The 21060-nt window shown below is 42.2% G+C and overlaps 1 protein-coding gene across 1 annotated transcript in view; it reads right to left on the bottom strand.

Annotated features, from left to right (window-relative positions):
* USF3 (upstream transcription factor family member 3) overlaps positions 1-19018 on the bottom strand; it is a 30070-nt gene extending 11052 nt beyond the window's left edge. The window contains 3 exon segments of the mRNA XM_030951769.1: positions 2215-2243; positions 4195-4259; positions 18927-19018. Coding sequence (XP_030807629.1) covers positions 2215-2243; positions 4195-4259; positions 18927-18971 — 139 coding nt within the window. The 5' untranslated portion in view covers positions 18972-19018.
* Positions 19019-21060: the final 2042 nt, after the last annotated feature.

Here is a 21060-nt window from a genome sequence, read left to right as displayed (position 1 = left end):
TTTCATTACACATTGGAACCTGGAGTAACTTGAGTGAGGAAAAATGTTCCTATAAAGTAAACCTCAGTTATCAAATTAATACTCACTGGAATCAAAGAGCCATAACTTAAATAGCCTTTAAAAGATGGGGATATTTTGGACCCCTTCATGAAAAAGTAAAGTTCCTACAACTCAAAACTCAGGTTTTGAAACTGCTTTCTAACACAGTTTTATGACACTCTCTTCACAAGGCAGATTAAATTTTAAATTGATTAAATTTATGCATACAGAAAGCAAATGAACAAAGATTATGGAAAGAATCAGTTTCAGATTTGGGAAGCAAACCCATGCCTCTTAAATTCTAATGTCAAATTTAGCACCAAAAGAGAAATAATGTAGATTTTAGCAGTCTTCAGGCTAAATTTTAAATTTATATTACAGAGTAGCCAGCCAACACTGAACATAGCTGAAGCTCCAGGTATATGGACTATCAGTTACTCTTTTCTATGTCCAAAGGTTTAACTGTTCCATAAGGTCCAACTGGCTAGGAGTAAAGAAAATACTGAATGGAGAGCAGTTCCAATGAATTACCTATTTTGGAGAAGGTTGGTCAGAAAATGCTTCATTTATAATCTTCTAGTGACACCATTTACCTCTTCAATAGGTCTGAATATTGGCAGAAAGGGTCTACACTGTAAGTCTAGGAGTGGTTTTTACAGACAGTTATCTCTGTTTTCCATCCACCACAGTCAGCCTCTTTCAAACATAGTTAACTGTCATGCAGCTTTTTTTTTTTTTAATGAAATATTTTCATGTCCTATGCAAACTTCAAACTATTAGATGTCTTTTTTCAAAAAAAAAAAAAAAAGAAAAAGTTCTCTCATGGCTTTGTCAGGACTCAAACCACTGTCTTGTTCATGATGCTGAATGAACCTTTTGGTTTGTGCAGTTGCTCTGCTTTTGGTGGCACATAGAAACAAACTGTGACCTGCAGGTGTTTGTATTTAATTTTGCTCCGTTACAAAAGACTCATTAATTTAATTTAAATAGTCTTATTTCAGTAGCCTGTCACTTCAATTTACCTTTCTCAAACAATTTTTTTTGTATTTCAGGAGAGATTGCTGGCATTGACAGAAACAGGCCCAAATACACTAAACACAGCAAGACAAAGTTTCTTAAGCAAGAAATTTACCATATAAATCAGAACACCTCTGTAAAAATTAAAACACAGGACACTTGGGATTTAATCTTTATATATCTTACTAATACATACACATATCACAGTGTTTGTGAAGTGCTACTCTTTTGTTTTGGTAATATTTGCAACACTCTCCTCAGCTTTTCCATATATTAATGACTAAGAAAGTATAAGCTTGGAAGGAACTGGTCCCCACATACTGCAGAGTTCAGGCCAGGTGATAAAGATTTTGCAAAGCTATCAACAAGTGAAACAGGAACTAGGAATTCCAATGAGGCCAGCCATTTTAGAAGTAAACTTGATAAGACTGCTTCCTGATTCTTCTTAATTCTTAAGAAACTGGCCACACCCTGAGCACACTCAACAAGCACAGCACTGCACAGGCTTTTTCCAGTTGAGTTTGTGAAGATCACATGATACTGCTGTTCAGAAAAAAGAACTGCAATCAATTTCTTTGGATAAACCAGCCCAAAGCCTGCCAGACTCCTCCCCAGTCCATCTTTCTGGTCCTACTTGTAGAAGATGCCATTGGCACTAGAACTGACCGGGTGCTGCCCAAGGGATGTGACTCCTACAACATCCAGCCGACGTTTGCACAGAATTTCTGGGGTGCTGACATCCAAGTGGGTGCCTTAGGAACAGGTTAGAGGAATACTTCCAATCCAGGGAGCCTCTAAAACTCTCAGGTAGGACACCTGTCTCTGTTCTGACAGAGGTGGATACTGGTTGCATGTGAATGCCTATGCAGTTGTTTTCCTTTGGAACTGAACACAGTTGAAATACTTTACTTCTTAATTTACCAGCATTGGAAAGGCAGGTGCTCCTTCATACTTTAACTTTGTACTGTGGAAACCAGCAAACTAGAAACAATCTGCTCAGATATTTTATGCAAGGACACAGAAAGGTGTCTGGTAGGGTGAGGCTTTTTCAGTGTACTAAAATCCTATGGGGGAACCTTCTCCATGTAAAGTATGTTTTACTAATCCAAAGTGTCTGTGCTTATTTCCAGGCCAAACAGCAAAGCATGATGTTCCCACCTGCATTATGTGTCTCCCGGTTTTTCTTTCTGTGAAACATAAAGGGAAAAGACTCATGTGAAACTCAAGGTTAAAGATTTGCATACAAACAAATATTTCTTATATTATTTCTATTACAGCTAAAATTACTAATTATCATAGTAATTATGTGAACTAGAACAGCAGAAGTCACAATCAGATGTTCTCAGACATTGGTATTAAACAGTTTCTAACAAAAATTTGTTCATGTTCAGTCTTAAATCAATTGCAATACAACAAGTCACAGTACAATATTCCACTTGATTATTAGCACATATTTATAGTGGAGAACTGGGTTTTTATGTTCCTGTTACACTATGCAGTGTTCAAAAAAGCCAAAGATTTTTTAAAAATAGTTTTGTTTCTGAGGAACAAGACACTTAAGTATCTGTCTGAAATGTTGCTTTTACATTCACTGGATCACTGAAACAGGAGAAAACTTTACCATGCAAGTTGATTTTCCAGCCACACTGCCTTCAAACATCATAACTTCTGGTATCAAAGAGGCTTCCTTTGTGAGAGAAACCAAAAATACTGCTCCTCTGCAGCTACTGTTCCTCTGCAGCTGCTGTTCTTTAATGTCTCAAAATTCTGAATACGTTTGATTTCAGTATGTGAGGGTTGTGTTTGGTTTCATACGTTCACCTGGATTACTGGACTGATGACAACATTTATTGTGTAATGCCCCAAATTGCTTTACTGGCAGTCAATAAATTTCAAATATATATATTTCAAATCTTCAAAGTCTACATATATAAAAATAAGATGTACTATACACATCCACTAAGACAAATACTTCCAGGATGTACAGTAAAGAAAATCACATGTTTTTTGGAAAAAGCAAAATTCCAGAAAAAAACAATTTCAAAAAGCTTCTGTCCAGCAGCACATTCTCAGTTTAGATGTCTGCTAGGGTATGCAAAAAGCAGAGTAGCATCTTCTGCTGTCCTTTTTGACTGTTACAGAACAGTCCAGATGTGACAAGGAATCTGAGGTAAGAATGCATGATACATGTGGAAGTGATGTGTGATTACCAAGAGGCACAGTATATCTATCCTTTGTGCTTTGAGTTGATTCTGATTTCTGGTAACTCACTAAAGATAGTGTGCACGTAGAGTAACTTAGACAAGGATTGTGAGACTGTAATGTCACTGCTACAGGTCAGACCCAGAGACATCTGCTAAAAAATAATGCTAAAAGATGATCATTAATACTAAATATGCACAAGAACATACAGCTGTCCTTTGGTTGACATTACCACTACAGAACACAAAATACTCTGTTAGTCAGGTAAGAAAGAGTTGTGAAATTTGTGAAGACAGAAAAACCTTCCGTAGGACAAATCAGCGTTCTCTCTGAGGTTTTCCTGATCACAAATCATATCCTACATGGTTACCTAGTGTAAGATGAATGCTGCATTTAACTGAGGACTGAATGAGGTATTAGATCACCCATGTCAATACAAAGGAATAAAACTCTGGAAAAGTTCTAGTGAATGTTGAGTCACTTTGTTACAAACTTTGGTCAGTGTTGCTGTAGAACCTCAAGGTGTAGTTTGAGTTCCTGCAGCGGTTTGAGACGTAAGATCCAGATTCCACTGGGAGTTGAGAGAGAGATCTAAATGACCCTGTCAAAATTAGTATATTACCCCCGATATCTACAAGGAGCCTCCACAAAAATAGAGGTTGTGCTCTAACCAAGGCAGCAACACAGTTTTACACACATCAGAATAGTCAGTGAAATAATTAAAGAATCTCTTTTGCCTAAGCGACCCAAGTAGATATATCTTTAACAAATAGTTTGGCATAGACAGGGCAAGAGAGAAACTTTTGGATCAACCCTGATGAACACACAGAACTTGTCCATACCCTTATTGCCAAACTTTTAGCTAGAAACTTTGTAACTGCAATGTGACTGCAGACTACAGACGTAGGAAATAGTCCCTTTCCCACAGGAACTCACCTATGCTGCTTCTTAGTAGGTGTCTCATTCTCTGTCATCTCTGGCATGGTTTCGGAGAAGAGAGCCTGAGGAAAAATCATGGAAGGAATTAACAACTCCTGCACTTTTCTGAGTCCTTAGCCCATGACATTTGCATGACTTTGCCTTGGACCACAGGGACAGGGCCCTGTTACAATGTAGGCACAAGTCCATGCCCTTGACTCAGAGCAGTTGATGTTATGATATTAAAAATTAAGCACGTTACCTATCAAGATGTTTTGCAAAACCTGTCTGTGATGAACTGGTTTCCATTTCCTCCATTACTTTAAAAACTATCACAGTCCCAACCACTTTCAGCAAACAAGAAGGATAGTTAAGAGTATACGACTGCTTTTCAAATGGGAGGAGGAACAGCTGAACTCTCTCTTATCAGCCCTTCCTCAGTGAATATGCATTCAATTCCCAGTTCAAAACAAGGTATGAATGCTAAACAAAAAACAAGCTACAACGAGGACATTTCATTAATTACAAATTTAGAGTGCTCTTAATGTGGCAGATTACAAAACTTACTTGCTATTAAATTACTGTACACCTTAAAACAACCAAAAATGACACCCCTAGGCTCTCAGATATGTAAAATTCACCTTAAATTAAAATTATGTATACCAGCCTAATGAATTGCATCTAACTTGTCCTCATCTTGAACAGGTTGGTAGCCTGTATTTAGACAAACAAAAACCTAAAAATACACAAAAGATGAGATTAAGTTAATGATACTTGAACGGATAAATATCAGAAAAATGAATTTTAGAGAGCAAGTAACGTAAGTATTCTGTAGATGACAACAGGAAAAAATAGATCTGGTTTTTTATGTCTGAGCTCTGTATTTACATTCACAGTTCCTTTCACTCTCTCACCAACCAACTTGTTATTGCAACTCCTCCCAAGGGCCCTCAAATTCCTTGTGGCTTCACCTTTCTCTGGTTCCTCCCAAAAAGCTCACTGACTTCTTTTTACAGGCTTCATATCTTTAGGGTATTTTTGTCTATTTGTTTGAACTGCAAGGAAGTGGAGGTGGTTTTTAATATAACTTTAAACACCAAGCAGTTCTTAATGTAAACTGAGCCTACCACTACTGGCACTGATATCAAAAACAAGCCCCAAAAATAATATCCTTACAAACCAGAAAGCCAGACACCTATGGAGCTCCCAAAGCACTGAAGCATACACTTCACAAAGTGCTCTGTGCACACACCCGTGTGTGTCAAACTAACAGAAATAATCTGTATTGTACCAGAACTGAATTCAGATATTGCTTTCCAGCCTTTATACTCTAGAAGTTAATTGAATGTCGTGCATTCAGTAAGATTGCACTACAGCAAGATTAGAGAAGGAGAAACACTAGGGCTGTTGCTGGTTACCACTCTAATCTTGAAATACTTTTTTCTCTGTTCCAGGGAAGACTTGGGAGATGTTGGCAAACCATAAAATACAGCAAACAGGAAACAACTTATGAATAGATCCAACTCGGGGAACTCAAAGTGCCTGAAGATTTCAGGAACATAATTCAACTCCACCTACCCGAAAGTGTTCACACCATCACAAAACTGCACACAATCCTCTCTGGGATGAGTTACAGCATTCCATTGCCCCACTGGGTGTTACACACAGCCTACCTAAACACAGCCACCACAGACCTCTCCCGCCCAGCAATGGGAATACATCACTTTCTATTTATATCCCTCCATGGACTTTGCTTTCTCCATGCTCACTGACCATCCCCTGCACAAATTATGAAAACACCTGACAGAGTTAACAGTCTTTTATTGTGGGAGAAAGCAGTGGTGCAACTTCAGCACACTCCTATAAATTGTGTTACTTCAAAACAAGATTTCTTCTCCTTTAAATCCAATTAGCTTACTTCACTAGCAAATTTATTTAAGTTTATAGGTAGTAAGAGTAATCCAGCTGTTATGCCAGGTTGTCCAAGTTAGTAAACACTCACAACTCTGCAAGCCAGGAAAGCTAGTTTCCCACCAAGGCATCTCTAACTTATCCCTCCTGGGTACAGCTGGTGATGGTCAGTAGTACTTGCTCACTGATTCTAGCTGCATTCACTGTACCAGGTGATGATGAAGGGGTAAACTGGGAGACCTTAGCAGATGAGTGATTTTGATTATAATAAAAAACCAAAACCTGGTTAGAGCCCAGCCATCTTGGATGCTGTTGGCAACCAGAGAGATGTTCAGGTGTACAGGGAGTGACTGAGGCCAGCACATCTCCTTTCAGCAGCTCCAGTGTGCCAAAGCAGCCCAGCAGAACCTGTATCCATCAAGGCTTCCAGCAGGGACAGGAGAAGCAGAGCAGCTGCCTGGTGACACTACACTCATGTATCCATCACTGAGGCAGCACCTTGTGCAGCAGAGTGGTGAAATAACTATTCAAAGGGCAAAGGGGCAATTTAATTTACTGTGTCCAGTACTGTTTCTGTTTAGTGAGGATGTGAGCACATGGACACAGCTCTGGTAAAGCAAAGCTCTCAAACATACTTAGAAAAAGGAAGATGCTGGATTGTATCATGTGGCAGTCACATACCCTGTTTCTTGATTTCTGCACCACCTATAAAGACAGAGCTGATGTGTCTGTTGTTGGGCATTATGAGACCATAGCAAATATACTGGAAGTCAGAGCAAACAGATAAAAGAAGCCTTAGTTTTGGTGGACTTAGCATTTTTGAAAAACTAATATATTAACCAAGCAACGGTATTTTTTTTAGTTGTGCAAATGTATACAGCTTGAGAACCAAAGGACTATTTCTGTATTGCAGTGTATTTAACATAGGAAGCATTAATGTGGATTTAGGCGGCCAGCTACCACACCGGGCTACAGCTGAAGCATAGTTATGTGAAGGTAAGGGCATAAAAAAAGCACCCAGCCACAAATACCCTTCCCCAGAACAGACATGGTTGTTCTGTTCCAGCTGCACAGTCTGGAACACATTCACAACCCCATCCTCCCCCTGCCCTAAGTCAGAGCACCCCTTTCTCCCTCCTGACATGAGATCTCCTTACTCCAACATTTTGGCTTCTTCTGTATCCACTCAGCAAAGTTCTTTTTCTTAACAGCAGCCATCCCTATCTTCCAAAGTTATGATATACACAATATTCCAATTGCCTTATTTCTTCATGCTGAGCAGATGCTAAAATGATTCAGCAATTAATTGTATGCAGCATTCTGGAAGATAGACAAGGCCTTAGTAAAAATTTGTGCTGTTATTTATTAATACAGTTTCTAACCATTTTTTGATTCTGAAAAAGAACAGAAAATCTTTATTATATGTCAAAGACCTTACTTCTTTCTTCCTCCTATGCCCTTTTATAAAAATTATGTCAGTAAACTTCCTCCAAGTGATGCTGCTCCCTGCATATTTCAAGCCATTTGCTGCCACATTGAGTGTATAAGCCTCACAAATGTAAACTTAAAGTCTGTATTTTATATGCTTCATTTCCACTGGGATCTGCAGTCCATTTCATATAGAAGACATGGCACAGGAATGTTGGGACTGTTACCCTAATTTCCCTTTACTGTGGAATTACTTCAGGTGAAGTTTTTCCATTTACCACTCAACCAATGCTCTCACTTTCATGGTCCTGACAGCAAAAAGCAAGGCTGTACACATTATCTAATGAACCAATTAGCTTATTATGAGCTCCACTGAAAAGAGGTGGTTAAATTTGCTAAACAACACTTGTATAAAACTCTGGGCTTTCTACTGATAGATTGTACCATGAGAAAAATGGTGAACTGAAGCTGTTTTTTCCCATTCTTATTCTGTAAGGACAGAAACCTTTGCATTTTATTTGATACTCCACAGAACAGCTGAAGCTGGCAATACCAGGGAGGAGGTTTTCTTAAGGGCTGCTGAAAATATGGGCTTTGTGAATTAAAAAGAAATTAAAAACACTGCCTAGGTGGAGATTTCTGAGGGCTGATGAATGTTTACACTGTCTCCATTTCTCCCCCTCAGCTGTTGTATGACCAGAGCTTTGACAGTGCGTTTTCCTTTACTTATTCCACATCAAGTATTGCTTCTTCATCAAGATCCCTTCATGGATTCTCTAAAGCAGAAGACATGTACTTGCCTCATAAGCTCAGAGACAAATGTATTTTAAGTTCACACATGAAATATGCTCACTTAACTCAGCTGAATGTCATCTGCAGAGAAAATGTAGCAAAAATCAAATTCTTAAAATAGATGAAGAAGCAGTAACTCATCATTTTTATTTATTTAGTACCAAGCTTCCCTTAAGCTTTATGTAGTTAACAGCTTTCACAACATCAACCTAAAACATTGATTTTAATTTAAATGCAACGTCATCCTCAGAAATTAAAGGATGCTTTGTGTTCTGAAGATTTAAATTTAACATAATTTAATCTCTTCTATAGTTCTGAAACATAGGGTATAAAACTTGAAAACCAATTTATTTAAACATCTTCTTGTATACCATCCATCTTTCTAAGTAGTATTTAGCAAATTTTATGAAATCTCTTCTTCAAAACATGCACTCAGCAAATACAATAAAAAGTTAATTTAGATTATTTTATTTGGCATTATTTTTTTACTCCTTATTTGGAATTGTTTCCAAACTTAATACTAATTTTTAAAAAGAAAATAATTATTCCAATCTGTTATCTTTGGCTGCACAAAACAATCTTCCTCAAATTAGTAAAGTCATTCCATTCTTCTGCATCAGGCAGAAAGAATCATTTTATATGCAACTTTACATATTCTGCAAACCTACCAGCAGTCCAAATCTTCCTTCCTCTGAATCTCCTTCAGCAAGCTCATGCTGTGACACTGCTTCAGTCTCACAGTTCTTACTGGTTTTGTATACCTCGTGTAGTTTGTAATGCAATGTAATGTACACCTCTTAATGTAAAGCTAAGGTCAGTTCCAAGGCATAGACAAGAACTACTCAAATGCTTTTTTCCTGACACAGTGTCTTCTTCATCCAAGCAACTGCTGGAGCTCACTTCTCCAGTCTTCCATGCACGTTTTAGAACAAGGCTGGCTTTAATCTTGGACTTAGTCCAAGCTTTTAATGACAAGCAAGGTGCCCTCGAGATCAAGAAGACAAAATTTACTGCCCTTTCTTTATTCCCCCTTGGAATGGATCTATTCTAGTTTTGTATTTACCTAATAAAATGACTGCAGGAAACATAACTCAAAGCTGACCTTTGTGATTGTTACCTGTGTGTATTAACTACTGTGGCCTATCAAAGCAACCTGGTAAGACTATCATACAGGAAAATGAAAAAGGCTATTTTTCCTGACAGGAGGAAAAAAAAATCTATCAGTTTGGTTTCAGAAGAAATCAGGATTTGGATTTCTCTGTTACTGTGTCCCTTAATCCACTCCCTCACAACAGCTGGTCCCACTGACTGATTTAACTACAACCTCTCAAAGAGATGAAGTTTCCAGATGTTTGCAAAAACCTGGGAGTGAGCAGAGGAGGAGGAGGAGGTCAGGTGAGGCACTGGACACAGCTGGGTTTGTGACCAGCTCTGCAGCATGGGTGTGCTGGCCGACCAGCTCAGTGGGCACTGCCACCTTGTGCTGAGGAAGATATTCCTGATGCAAACCAGCTGAGAGCTTCCCAGGCCAACCAAACTGTTCCCAGAGCTTCTGCAAAAGCTAAGAAAAGAAAACCAAAGCCAATAAGCTCAAACTTGTTACATGGGGCAACCTTTTTTTTTAAGGTGCTTGCAAATAACACATAGAAAGAAAACTTCACCACTTTTAGATATTTTTATTCTGCCTCTTTTGTTTGTATTATCTAAACTCAAATACATTAGTATTTTTCCTCCTGCTGACTTAAAGCAATAAAGTTTTAGTAAGACTCTTATATAAGAACATGCAAGAGAACTAGAAAGAAAATGTTTAGGGTTTTTTGTAATAGCATTGGAGGAAGAGAAAGGGTAATTACTCAAGTGATATTCCCTCATATCTACCTTGGTTTTGTTTCATTTGTAATTTTCAAAATATCAGTGGCAATTGCACTGGCCATTTAGTAACAAGCAGTTTTAGGACAGCATAGGTGTAGGGTCATTCTGAGAAATCCTGACCAGATCTGCTTAAGAAAACTTCATAAGAAGAAAAAAAAAAACAAACCAAAAAACAACTTCCTGATCTAATCACCCGAAGAAATGAATCACCTGAAGATCCACCTCTCATATTTATTCTTCTTTGTCTACTGTCTACTACCCTCCAAGTCTTCCTAAGTAAAACATAATTTCTTTTTAAACCTTAGAGGAGGAGCAGAGATAGAGCTCATGTCCTCAGAACCAAGTATCTCACTCACTGTTTATGGTCTGGAAAATATTTAAGGAGAAGTGCACATTTTGCACCCAGATGAGAGCTGCTGCCACTCTCACAATGTGCAGATGATCTTGGCACTGCAAACAAACTGAGGTGCACACAGTGCAAGTAAAGGAAGAGGCCTAAAGGAACCATCTCCTGTGGTCTGGAGCAATTGTTATAGGGAAGCAGGAATTTGGGAGCTAAAGAGCTGTAATTATGGAACCAGTGCACAAGCCACAATCACAAAGACCAGAGCTCTCACCTAAAGCCTTCAGCTACTTTATATCAAAATAAGGGGAACATCACTCTTCTCTCTAGGAAATCAAAAAGGAATGACCAGGGAAATCCTCCTGATCCCATGTATTGTGCTGAAATTCACAAGTTACCACATACCAATTTCACTAAGGAAGTGAGAAAGTGTGAGAAATGTCTCTATGTTGCAAGACAGCGCCCATCTCCCTGGCTTCCAATGATCCATGGTACACCTCAAAACCAAACTATTTTCAAAGAGAAGACAGACATCTAATTATGCTGTGCTTGACAAAGGAGCCACAAGTGTGTTTTGATGGTGAAAGCTAGGTGGATACAACGTGAATTAATTGCAGGCAAGTTCCTACTAACAGAGGTCATCACCTGTGTGTGGGTTAGGGTGAGGTTACCTGGATCAGATGGCAAAGATTACCTGTACCAGGCTGAGGCTGCTCTCCCACTCACTCCTGTGCAAGAGCAGCTGGTGGTGAGCCCCACCTTGAAGCAGCATGCTGCCTAAAGAACAAGGAAATCTTTTCTTGGAAACAGCGGAAGCATATAAGTCATCATGGTCTCCAAATACTGTGACCAAGATGGTTATTTATAACTCCGGAACCCATCCATATATGAAAATTGTACTTGAAACATTGAAGACTTTTCCAGACTTGACTGGAAAATGTGGAAGCTGTAAGTCATAGAATCACAAAATGGTTTGGGTGGAAGGAACTGTTATAGATGGATAATGAGATGATTGGCTCTCGCAATTAAGGGATAACTATTGTATGAATATTAAGAAAAGCTTTAGTGGTGTATAGTTATGTTATTATAATTTGGATGTCCTCTGCTCTCCCCATAGTTCCCTTTTCCCCCTGTATTGTTACCATCAGACAGCCTGGGTTGTCTAGGACAGGAAAAAAGAAGGGGTGCACATTGCCCCCTGTATGGGGCAGTAGGGAATGGAAAAGCTTGGCACTTACGGGGTGCAGCATGACCTCCAATCAATTTACAAGGAAGTCTCCACCAATAAATGGCAAAGAAGAGCTGACTGACAGACTTTGGGAGGGCTGGGCTGGCTGATGCAACCCCCAGGAGTATAAAAGACTGAGCATCCATCTTGAAGACAAACCAGCCATGTGGTGTGCACGAGATGCAGTTCCCAGCACTGCAGCTTTACCTTATGTAGTCCTTTGTTGTATTTTTGTTAAGGTTTAATAAACCTCTTCAAATTTTCAAAGCGAGCAGTTGTCTCTCACAGAACCTTAAAAATTGTCTCATTCCAACCCCCCTGCTATGGGCAGGGACTGCTCCCACTAGACTAGGTTGCTGAGAACCTCATCCAGACTGGCCTTGAACGCTTCCAGGGATGGGGCATCTGCAGCTTCTCTGGGCAACCGGTTCCTGTGAGAGCCAGTCCAATTCTGCTTTCTCATGTGACCTTGTCTCCAAATGAAATCTCTATCCAAAGAGCAGTACCTCATCACAGAGCCTGACAACCAGTTTAGAATTACAACACAAAAACATTCATTTTGGCTACAATGATTTAGCCAGAGCAGTATTCTTTGCTTCACTGCTTTGGTTTTAAGCTGAGCTCTTTTTGTCCTCACAGAGTCTGTTTATAAAAGCACACATGGTCCCAAGGAGGTATCAAGGCATTTTCTGACATGTGCCGAACTGCCTTGCTGCTCTCTCCTGAGGACCCTGACTAACAAGCAGTGCAAAATATCCTAGAACTGAAATGTTCAGGGCATCCAGAGAGTTTATGTGTCAAATTTTTTAATTCATCTTTTCAGATATAAGTCATTCAGTACAAAGGATTTAGACAGTCAAGTTCTTAAATATTTTATAGGCTTGGTGTTTGAGAAATCTGACACAAACTAAGAACACATCAAGGCTTCATGATATAGGAAGCAATATTCTATGGGCCTGCACTACAGAGTTCCTCTACAATATGCAGAAGAGATCAGTCCTGAGATTCTGCTACAAACACTGCCCTTCCAGAGTTAAGGGATTTCCCTATGAATCTTAGTGGGGCCAAAGGTAAAAATGGCTGAGGTAGAAGGTACCAAAAACCAGAATTTCAGTTTTAATGTATAAGCTTATCAAAGAAGCTCACTATTTACACTTCAATGAGCTTTCAAAAACAAGCACACACACACTCTGCCCCCAAACCCAAAAAAACCAAACAAAAACTCCACAACTTTGCAATATACATTTATAGACAGACTACTCACAAGAGGTTTTAGTGGACAGAAGGCTCATTCTCCTTCACAACCTCAATGCAATTACACCTTTGCTTTTCAGAGGTTTTTTTCTTGGACCCATGAAGTGGGTGTACTGGGCAATTACTTCAGTTCCAGGAATAAGGGGCTCATCTTGCAATCTGGATGTTTGACAGTTTTGAATAATATTGGCAGGGATAAAGCTGCACATTATTTTAATTATATTTAACAGAGAAGTCCAAACTAAAGTTATCTGAGCCCAGATGAGCAGAGAAAGCAAGCGCACTTTCATAACACTTTCAAAGAGGAAATTTAAAATAAAAATTAACGCATGTTAGACACAAGAAAATGTAACTACTAGTTGCAAATCCATAGAAAACCTGAATACAATAATTCCTTTAGGAACTACTTATTTAGCTTAGGAGAATTACTGTACACGAACTATCCAGGGTGAATAAGTAGTTCTGAAAGCACTGGGAAAAGTAAATGAGACTACAGTAGAAATTTAGCACTGACAATGGAAAAGAAACTAAACCCAGATTTCCAAGTTACTACTTTGCACAGGTCTGAAAGGAATGGATAAAGGGGATAGACTGATACCATGATCCTGCAAGTTTTACTTCATTAAAAATCATTCCATAAAATGAAAATGCCTTACTTTTACTCTATCTTCTTCTTCTATAAGTGTATGACATCACCTCCCTGTTGCCACCTAAGACTGACTTGGCAAAAATACCTTAAAATGAAACTGGGAGTGGGAGAACTTCATTGCATTCCTTAGCAAGGGATAGCTCACACAATATTTCCAAGCTAGGAAACACAGGGTCTTCCCATTTCTGCTCAGAATAACACAGAAAAACCACAAAGTAAGATGGACTGTAAATCCTCTTGAGACAATCCACAGGTGGGATTCTCCCTCAGCCTCCTCTTCTCCAGAGTGAACAATCACAGCTGCCTTGGCCTCCCAAGACAAGAGATGCTCTTGTACCTTAATTGTCCTTGTGGCCTCTCAATGGACTCTCTATGGCACATCCATCTCTTTCTTGCACTGGGGAACCTAAAACTCAACACAAGATGCCAGGTGTGGCCTCACCAGCGCCAAGTGTAGAGTAAGGATCACCTCCCTCAGCTCACAGATACTCCTGTATCAAATGGGGCCCATTCACTACCTGTGCTTCAAGGAGACTCTGTTGGGTCAGGTTCAATTTGGTGTCCACCAGGTCCTTTTCTGCCAAGGTGCTTTCCAGCTACATCGCCCCCACCATATATTGGTGGACTGATCTGTCCTTCCCCAATTGCAGGATTTTGCCCTTGTTGAACTGCATGAAATTCCTATCAGCCCATTTCTCCAAGCAATAATGGGAAAATACTTGTGATTATCTTCCCCTACTGCCCCAACTCCTTCAAAATAATGCAGAGAGATGCAGCCTTTCCCCTGGTTCACTGGCATCCCTCACCCAGCAGGCCAGATGAGAACACTACTTCAACTTAAAACTGACTTTGCAAAAGGATCACAGAGACACCCCACACTACCAAATCAGCACACTGAAACAACGAGATTGCTTCTCATGGTGATAGTGCTGACTTAATATTTGTGAAACTATGACCCAAGATGATGCCAAAACTAGTTAAGCTTCTCCAATTACACAAGAAGTCCCAGAATTTCCAGCAGGCGAGAGACTTATGTGGAAGGAGGAGGGATTTAAGCTATAGATGCACAATATTTAAACATTCCTGAATTAAAGCATCTCTGAACATTAGGAATACTCCAATAGTGGAAAAATTATGTTGCTGATTTGGAGCTCCACTTTACTACTGGAGTAAATGAGCAAGAAGAGCTGCAGCATGAAGCTTTGTACAAGAAGTCTGTTCAATTTCTAGCTAACAGCTTCACTGATGCATGAAAGCAAAGCAGAGTCCAACTTCAAAGGTGGAAGGCTGGCATGAATTAAGTGTCCCTGAAGCCAACCACATCACAGAGTACAGCTGCAGACAGACAACCCCAATGGACAGTATTATTTTCACTTGAACTTCAGTTACTTGAAGAATAAACACATCTTTAAGCTCTCCTCGCCCCATAAAACCCTTACACTTCTATTAACTGTGTCAGCAGGCTAATGGACAACGTTTTCTGTAATCTCTTCATGGCATTGCCCACCACACCAGAAGCCGGAAAAATGGATCATAGGTTCTGAGGAACCTATGGATTTAGACCTAAAAGCTAACAGTTCCATACTTGGATCATTCCAGCCTCACTAGAGATGGACCACAAAGAACCCATTCAGGTATCAGAATACCAGCATGACTGAGATGTGCTTTCAGATGGAGCTGATTTCAGTTCATGGTTTTCATGCTGGTCAGTTAACCTGACAGGAGTTCAGGGAACTGAGTGAGAAAGACATTGGTTACCAGGAAGCATGAAACATTTCTAGCAGCCTAGGGCTTTCTTCTTATCTGAGCCACAATGGCACCCAGCGTGGCTGATGTAAGAGATTGCTATCGTAGGTCATGGCTGCAAAAGGAACTCATTCACCTTGGAGGACTAAAGCCATGGCTTTTCATACAGGAAACAAACCCAGTTCACACACAATTTGTCAATCTTGTGCACACAGCAGAACCTCCTTTGTGCTTACTCTAAGCATGACAACGGCACTACATTGGTAAGGTAGCAAACCAAAGTACACTTTGGACACATTATATCCACCCATAAAAGCTGGAATTGCATTTCAAACAGCAAGTTAGGTCAGCATAAACTGCACAACATTTCCTAATCAAGGAGTTGAGACCTTTACATGTTTTACTGTAATCTGAAATAAACACTGCTTGCGTTATTAAAATTGAATACATATCACAGTGTAGAGTTCCAGATGAGACAGTTTTCAATTAAATAACACTAGTGAGCCATGTCCCTGATGAAAATGTCAGGGAAGCTGTGCATACAACCCAGGTTTTTAAATGAAAATGGATGTGTAAATGTGTGCATGCATACAACCTAACAGCTTTAATGCTCCTAATCTTTTTGTAACAATACCAGTTATAAATCCCAGGGCTCTGAAGAGGTGTACTTGCCTCCAGCCTGATGGACTGTCCATCCACAATATTGCCAGTCATTTTATAATTCTTCATCTTGGTTGTGTTTGTGATTCCTTTAATCAAATTAAATCCCTCAGGAACATGCTTTCCTATTTTGAAAGGTGTCACTGTCCTTCAAAGTGGCACAGACTTTGCGGTACTTTTCACAAGTTCTTGTGACACAACCAACCATGATTCATTGGGGAACCCTTTGTATCAAATGCTATGCTTCTTATACCTCCTCCCAGCCAGGTGTCACTTGCAAAGTTATTTTTAAGACCTTAAAAAGCACTACTGTACAAAAATTAAACCACAGAATGGCTTTTGTCAAATTCAGCATGCCCCAGCCCTTGACTTCCTCACATATCTATTTTTTCTGTAGCATCCAGCTTCAACTCAAACATTGTATTAATTCAGATCCAAGTGGGACATGATTGGTTACAATGTCACACACTTTGCATCAAAGCACATTGCATATTAAAAGTGTGCTTAAATACTTGGAATGCACCATCCCGAATCTCACTGCAGCCTAATTCATTATGCTTCAATATGTGGAAGCCAGAGGTGTTCTTACAACTTCAGCACATGGGGAGAAACCATCAACAACCAAACAATGCTCAACAAAGCTCCTCTGTAACTCCGCTGCCTAAAAAGAGTCAGGAGCATCCCCCACATTCGCCTAAGAAGAGCTGAGGTGAAGAACGGCTGGAGTAGCTCAGCCAGCAGTGCCAGCAGAACACATTCACAAAATCTTTGCCGTCTTGTTCCCAAGATGTCTCTGACATTTCAGAGTACAGCTGAGCTTCAGCTACAAACAGGAGTCCACAATGCACACAGCAGGCGTGGGCCAGGCACGTGTCACAGGGCCACTCCAGTGACAGTCCCTTCAGTGTGTCCCTGGCCAGCTCCTCAGAACACTGCTTCAAACACCAGCAATCAAAGCAGCAAAGCCACTATCAAAAACTTACATCCTAATTATCTCTTTGCAGCTGCCAGACTCCTCCAGGATCCACCAACATTTTTCATCTACTCCGTTAAAATGTATCCATGTATCCACAACCTAAGGGAATAAGTAAGTCTCTAAGGGAATAAGTAATTTCCAAATACTTCAAAATCTGCAATGTTCTTGTACTGTTTCACATACCTGACACGATATTGTGAATACAAGCACCATAAAATCATGCTCACAACACGAGCATTTTTCTAAGCTTATTTCCCATTCAGTGGCAAACATATTTTCAGTTGTCAAATGTACTTCATCCCAAAACGTACCTATGAGTTATTGTTATGGCACTAACTGAAAATCAAAAATTAAAGGTTCTAAATCTTTCTAATAATAAGGAAGTTTCATAGGAAGTCTACTCCTTCCCATTTGTCTGATTAGTGCACACAATTCATGAGCAGTGAACAAGGCTCTGCAGTTGGTTAAAGTGCTACATAACACAGTCACATAAATAAGATGGTCCCAACGACTCGTATATTAAAAGTAAAGCTCAAATCATGCCTCTTAAATAAGCTGCTACATCACCTGGCTGCTTAACTGTGCCATCATTATCTCTGCTAGAAGTGCTTAATAATTGCATGTCTAGATGTAGCCTAATAGAAGTTCGAGCTTTTATGTGAAAAGAAATCCAAGCTGTTATGTGAAAAGCAAAAACACAGTTTTGTGATTTTTGTACTTATGGGCAGAAACTCAACACATCACTACTCCCCTTTTCTTTGCCTTACTTCCAATTTTTCCCTACAGACTCCCCTGGACAATGGGCATCATGTGCCACAGCTGTATCCAACTATAGTTGTGTCAATGGACTCAGCTCATTTGTGCTGTCACACGGAGCTGCATTTGAGCTGTCCTGCCCTCAGTGCCAGCAGTACCCGCGAGTTACAAACACTTCGGTGCCTGTCAATGTTGATTCCCGTGAAACTGAAGCTTTCCAACTCTTTAAAGCCTCTGCTGCTGGCAAATTTTACCGAAATCGGCCAGAGAGCTGAAATTAGCAGACAGAGAAGGAATTAACAGACACATCCATCAGACTTACTTCCTTCGGAGAGCAAGCTTACTACACGAGAAACGTTAGCCACGAGTGACCGAATTCTAAGCAAAAAAAAGCTGTCCCGGGAGGCACACCATCCCCTGAACCCGTGGGGATCCCCATCCCGTGGGGGTGGCACTCGACACGAGCACACCGCCGCCAAGCACGGAGAGGGAAGGTGCCGGGCTGCGGGAAGAGGCCGGGCTGCGGGAAGGTGCCCGCCTGAGGGAAGGTGCCCGCCTGAGGGAAGGTGCCGGGCTGCGGGAAGGGGCCGGGCTGCGGGAAGGGGCCCGCCTGAGGGAAGGTGCCGGGCTGCGGGAAGGTGCCGGGCTGCGGGAAGGTGCCCGCCTCTCGCTGCCTCCCGAGCGAACCCCCCGATCGGCGGCTCACGTTCGATTATCTCGCAGCGTCCGCAAAGCGATAGAACCACACCGCTCCCCAAGCCCTCACCGCCCCCCGAGCCCCCACCGCTGTTCCCCTGACTTTCCCCCAGCCCAGCCCCGGCACGGCCGGCCGCCGCAGGCGCACCACTCCGGGCAGCGGAGCCCGGGCACCGCCGCTGCGCCGTGCCCGCCGGGGGCCGCACCGCCACGGGCCGCCCGCACTCAGCAGCTGCGCCCCGGCCCGTCCCGGCCTGGCAGCCCCTGCCCGGGCTGGGCCGGGCACACCGGGGCCGGACAAAGGGGCACCGACCCCACCGGCATCCCAGGGCGACCGCGGCCCCGGCCCAGCGCGACGTCCCGGCCTCGCTGCCGCGGCCGCGCCAGGTCCCTCTCCTCCCGCTGCCGCTCCCGTCCCCGGTTCCCGGTCGGCACTCACAGTCGGGCCGGGCGCGCTGCGCGGCGGCCCCAGCGCCGGGACCATCCTCCGGCGGGCGGACACCCCGCGCCAGCCCCTCCGCCGCCTCCGCGCCGCTGCCCGCCCGCGCAGCCCACCCTGCTGCTCGCGCCGCGGCCAATCACCGCGCGCTGGGCCCGCCCTCGTGGCCAATCAACAAACGTCGGGCCGGAGGGGGCGTCGCTTGCCCTCAACTGGGCGGGGCGGAGCGGGAGCGGACCAATGGGCGCCACAAACATTGGCGGCGCGGGCCAATCAGAGGGCAGGGAGGCAGCGACTGGCCTCAACAAGGTAAGGTGGCCGAAACAGGAACTGGCGGGGAGCGGCGTCCCGGGCGGCCAATGAGCGCAGCGGGAAGAGGCGCGCGGAGGGGCGGGAGGCAGCGCTTAAAGGGGCCGCGGCCGCGGCGGGACGGGTCGAGAAAGGTTGCGGCGTTGGGTCGGTTCTGAGTGGCACCACCGGCATTGGAAAAAGGACCGCGTGTGAGAAAGCGCCGGGCGTTATTTTGTGTGTGTTGCTGTCAGATGAAAAAATCTCGTCCTGCCAGGGCGAGTGACCCGAGCGCTGCCCTTCGCCGAGCTCAGCCGCGGGGTGTGAGAGCCCTGAGCAGTGCGGAGCAGCGTTTGTGCGCCGAGCTGCTGCCCCGCGCCCTCGGCAGTCGGCGTTCCGGGACGGAGCGGCGAGCAGAGATAAGGCTGGATAAAGGTTTGCTACATGGAGCTGTCCATGAGGAGCCAGCCACGTCCTTTGATTGTTCTGTGCCATGAGTGATGCTTTAATGGACATTTTTCCTTAACTTTCTCACACGCTCTGCTCATGCTTAGTTCTGGGAAAGAAGGCGCTCCGTCCATCTTTCTCATGAGTTAAATCAGTTTAGGAAAAGTGTTGATTTATCCACGAAATGAGGGATGGTGGATCATTAACAACTCCCCGCTACTTTTTGCTTCTTGCTAATGCCTACTTCAGTTATCATCCATGATAAGGCGCCTTCCCAGTTCCAGCTCAACTGCTTCCCTGAGAAAGCATCTTGTATTCATATGCCTCCTTACAACATAATAGAGCAGGGACAAGTTTCTGAAGCGGTGTCCAAGAACTCCGCTGCTGCTGAAATGAGTCATAGCAGCAATCAGATGTTAAATAACCCAAAGCATTTTATTTTGAATAGCTGCCACTTGCAAAATAACCTCGCAGCTGACATTAAGTGAAAAGCCCATTTGCGAGCTGTGAAGAAAACTGAGGCCCAAGCTGTTTTTGCAGAGGAATTCTAACATTACTATAAATACCAGCTTGAAAGTGTAAAGTAGGAATGTAAATGCACTTTTTTGCTTTTCATCATCTTTGGTTCTGATATGACACAACCAAACTGGAAGACAAGTGAAATCTGAAATGCCACTTCTCCATCAATTTATTCCAATATAAACTGAGGGGGGGGAGATTTCTCTTCTAAAGGGTAGTGTGCTGTTTTTGGTGAAGATTTTCACTAAATAGGCACCCCCATCCAAAGCAGCAAAACCAAGTCTACCTTCTGACACTCTTGTTGTGATCTACAGTGTTTGAGTTCATAAGTGGTCAATACTAGTACAGGGTTAAATATATGAAATACTGTGATGAAAATCCAGCAGCAAGCAAAAATCCACAGGAAAATATCACATACCACAGGACCCTACCTGTTTCTCTTGGAGAATATAAATTTACAATTATATGGCAAGATGGTTTAAAAAAATGAAGAGCTTTTGTACAAATATTTGCAAGGAAAGCTTTACATTGGATAGATAATTTGCTATTCTTTTGACAAGTCAAGTTTTATTTCAGATAATCAGGAACTTGAGTGCAATTTTTTTCATTTTTTTTTAATAATTTAAATTCTTGGCTGTAGTGCAGGTTTGGGTTCAATAATTCAGTGAGCAGTACTGGCCTAAGTCTGTAGGATATGACCCAGCAGCTGACAGGCAATCAGAACACAGGTCAGTGCATCTTTCCCAGTGCAGGAGTTTCTTGGACTATGGGTCATGTACATTCAAGGGAGTGAAAGAAAGCTGGCAACTCAGCAGTTTAGAGAGCTTCAGCTGGTGGTGCCACAATGCCTTTGGGCAGAATGGCAGCAGAGCTGAATGCT

Source organism: Camarhynchus parvulus, chromosome 1 (genome assembly GCF_901933205.1).
Source record: "Camarhynchus parvulus chromosome 1, STF_HiC, whole genome shotgun sequence".
NCBI classification, from domain to species: Eukaryota; Metazoa; Chordata; class Aves; order Passeriformes; family Thraupidae; genus Camarhynchus; species Camarhynchus parvulus.
The sequence above is the reverse complement of the archived record's forward strand: the minus strand, read 5'-3'. Positions and strand labels throughout refer to the sequence as shown.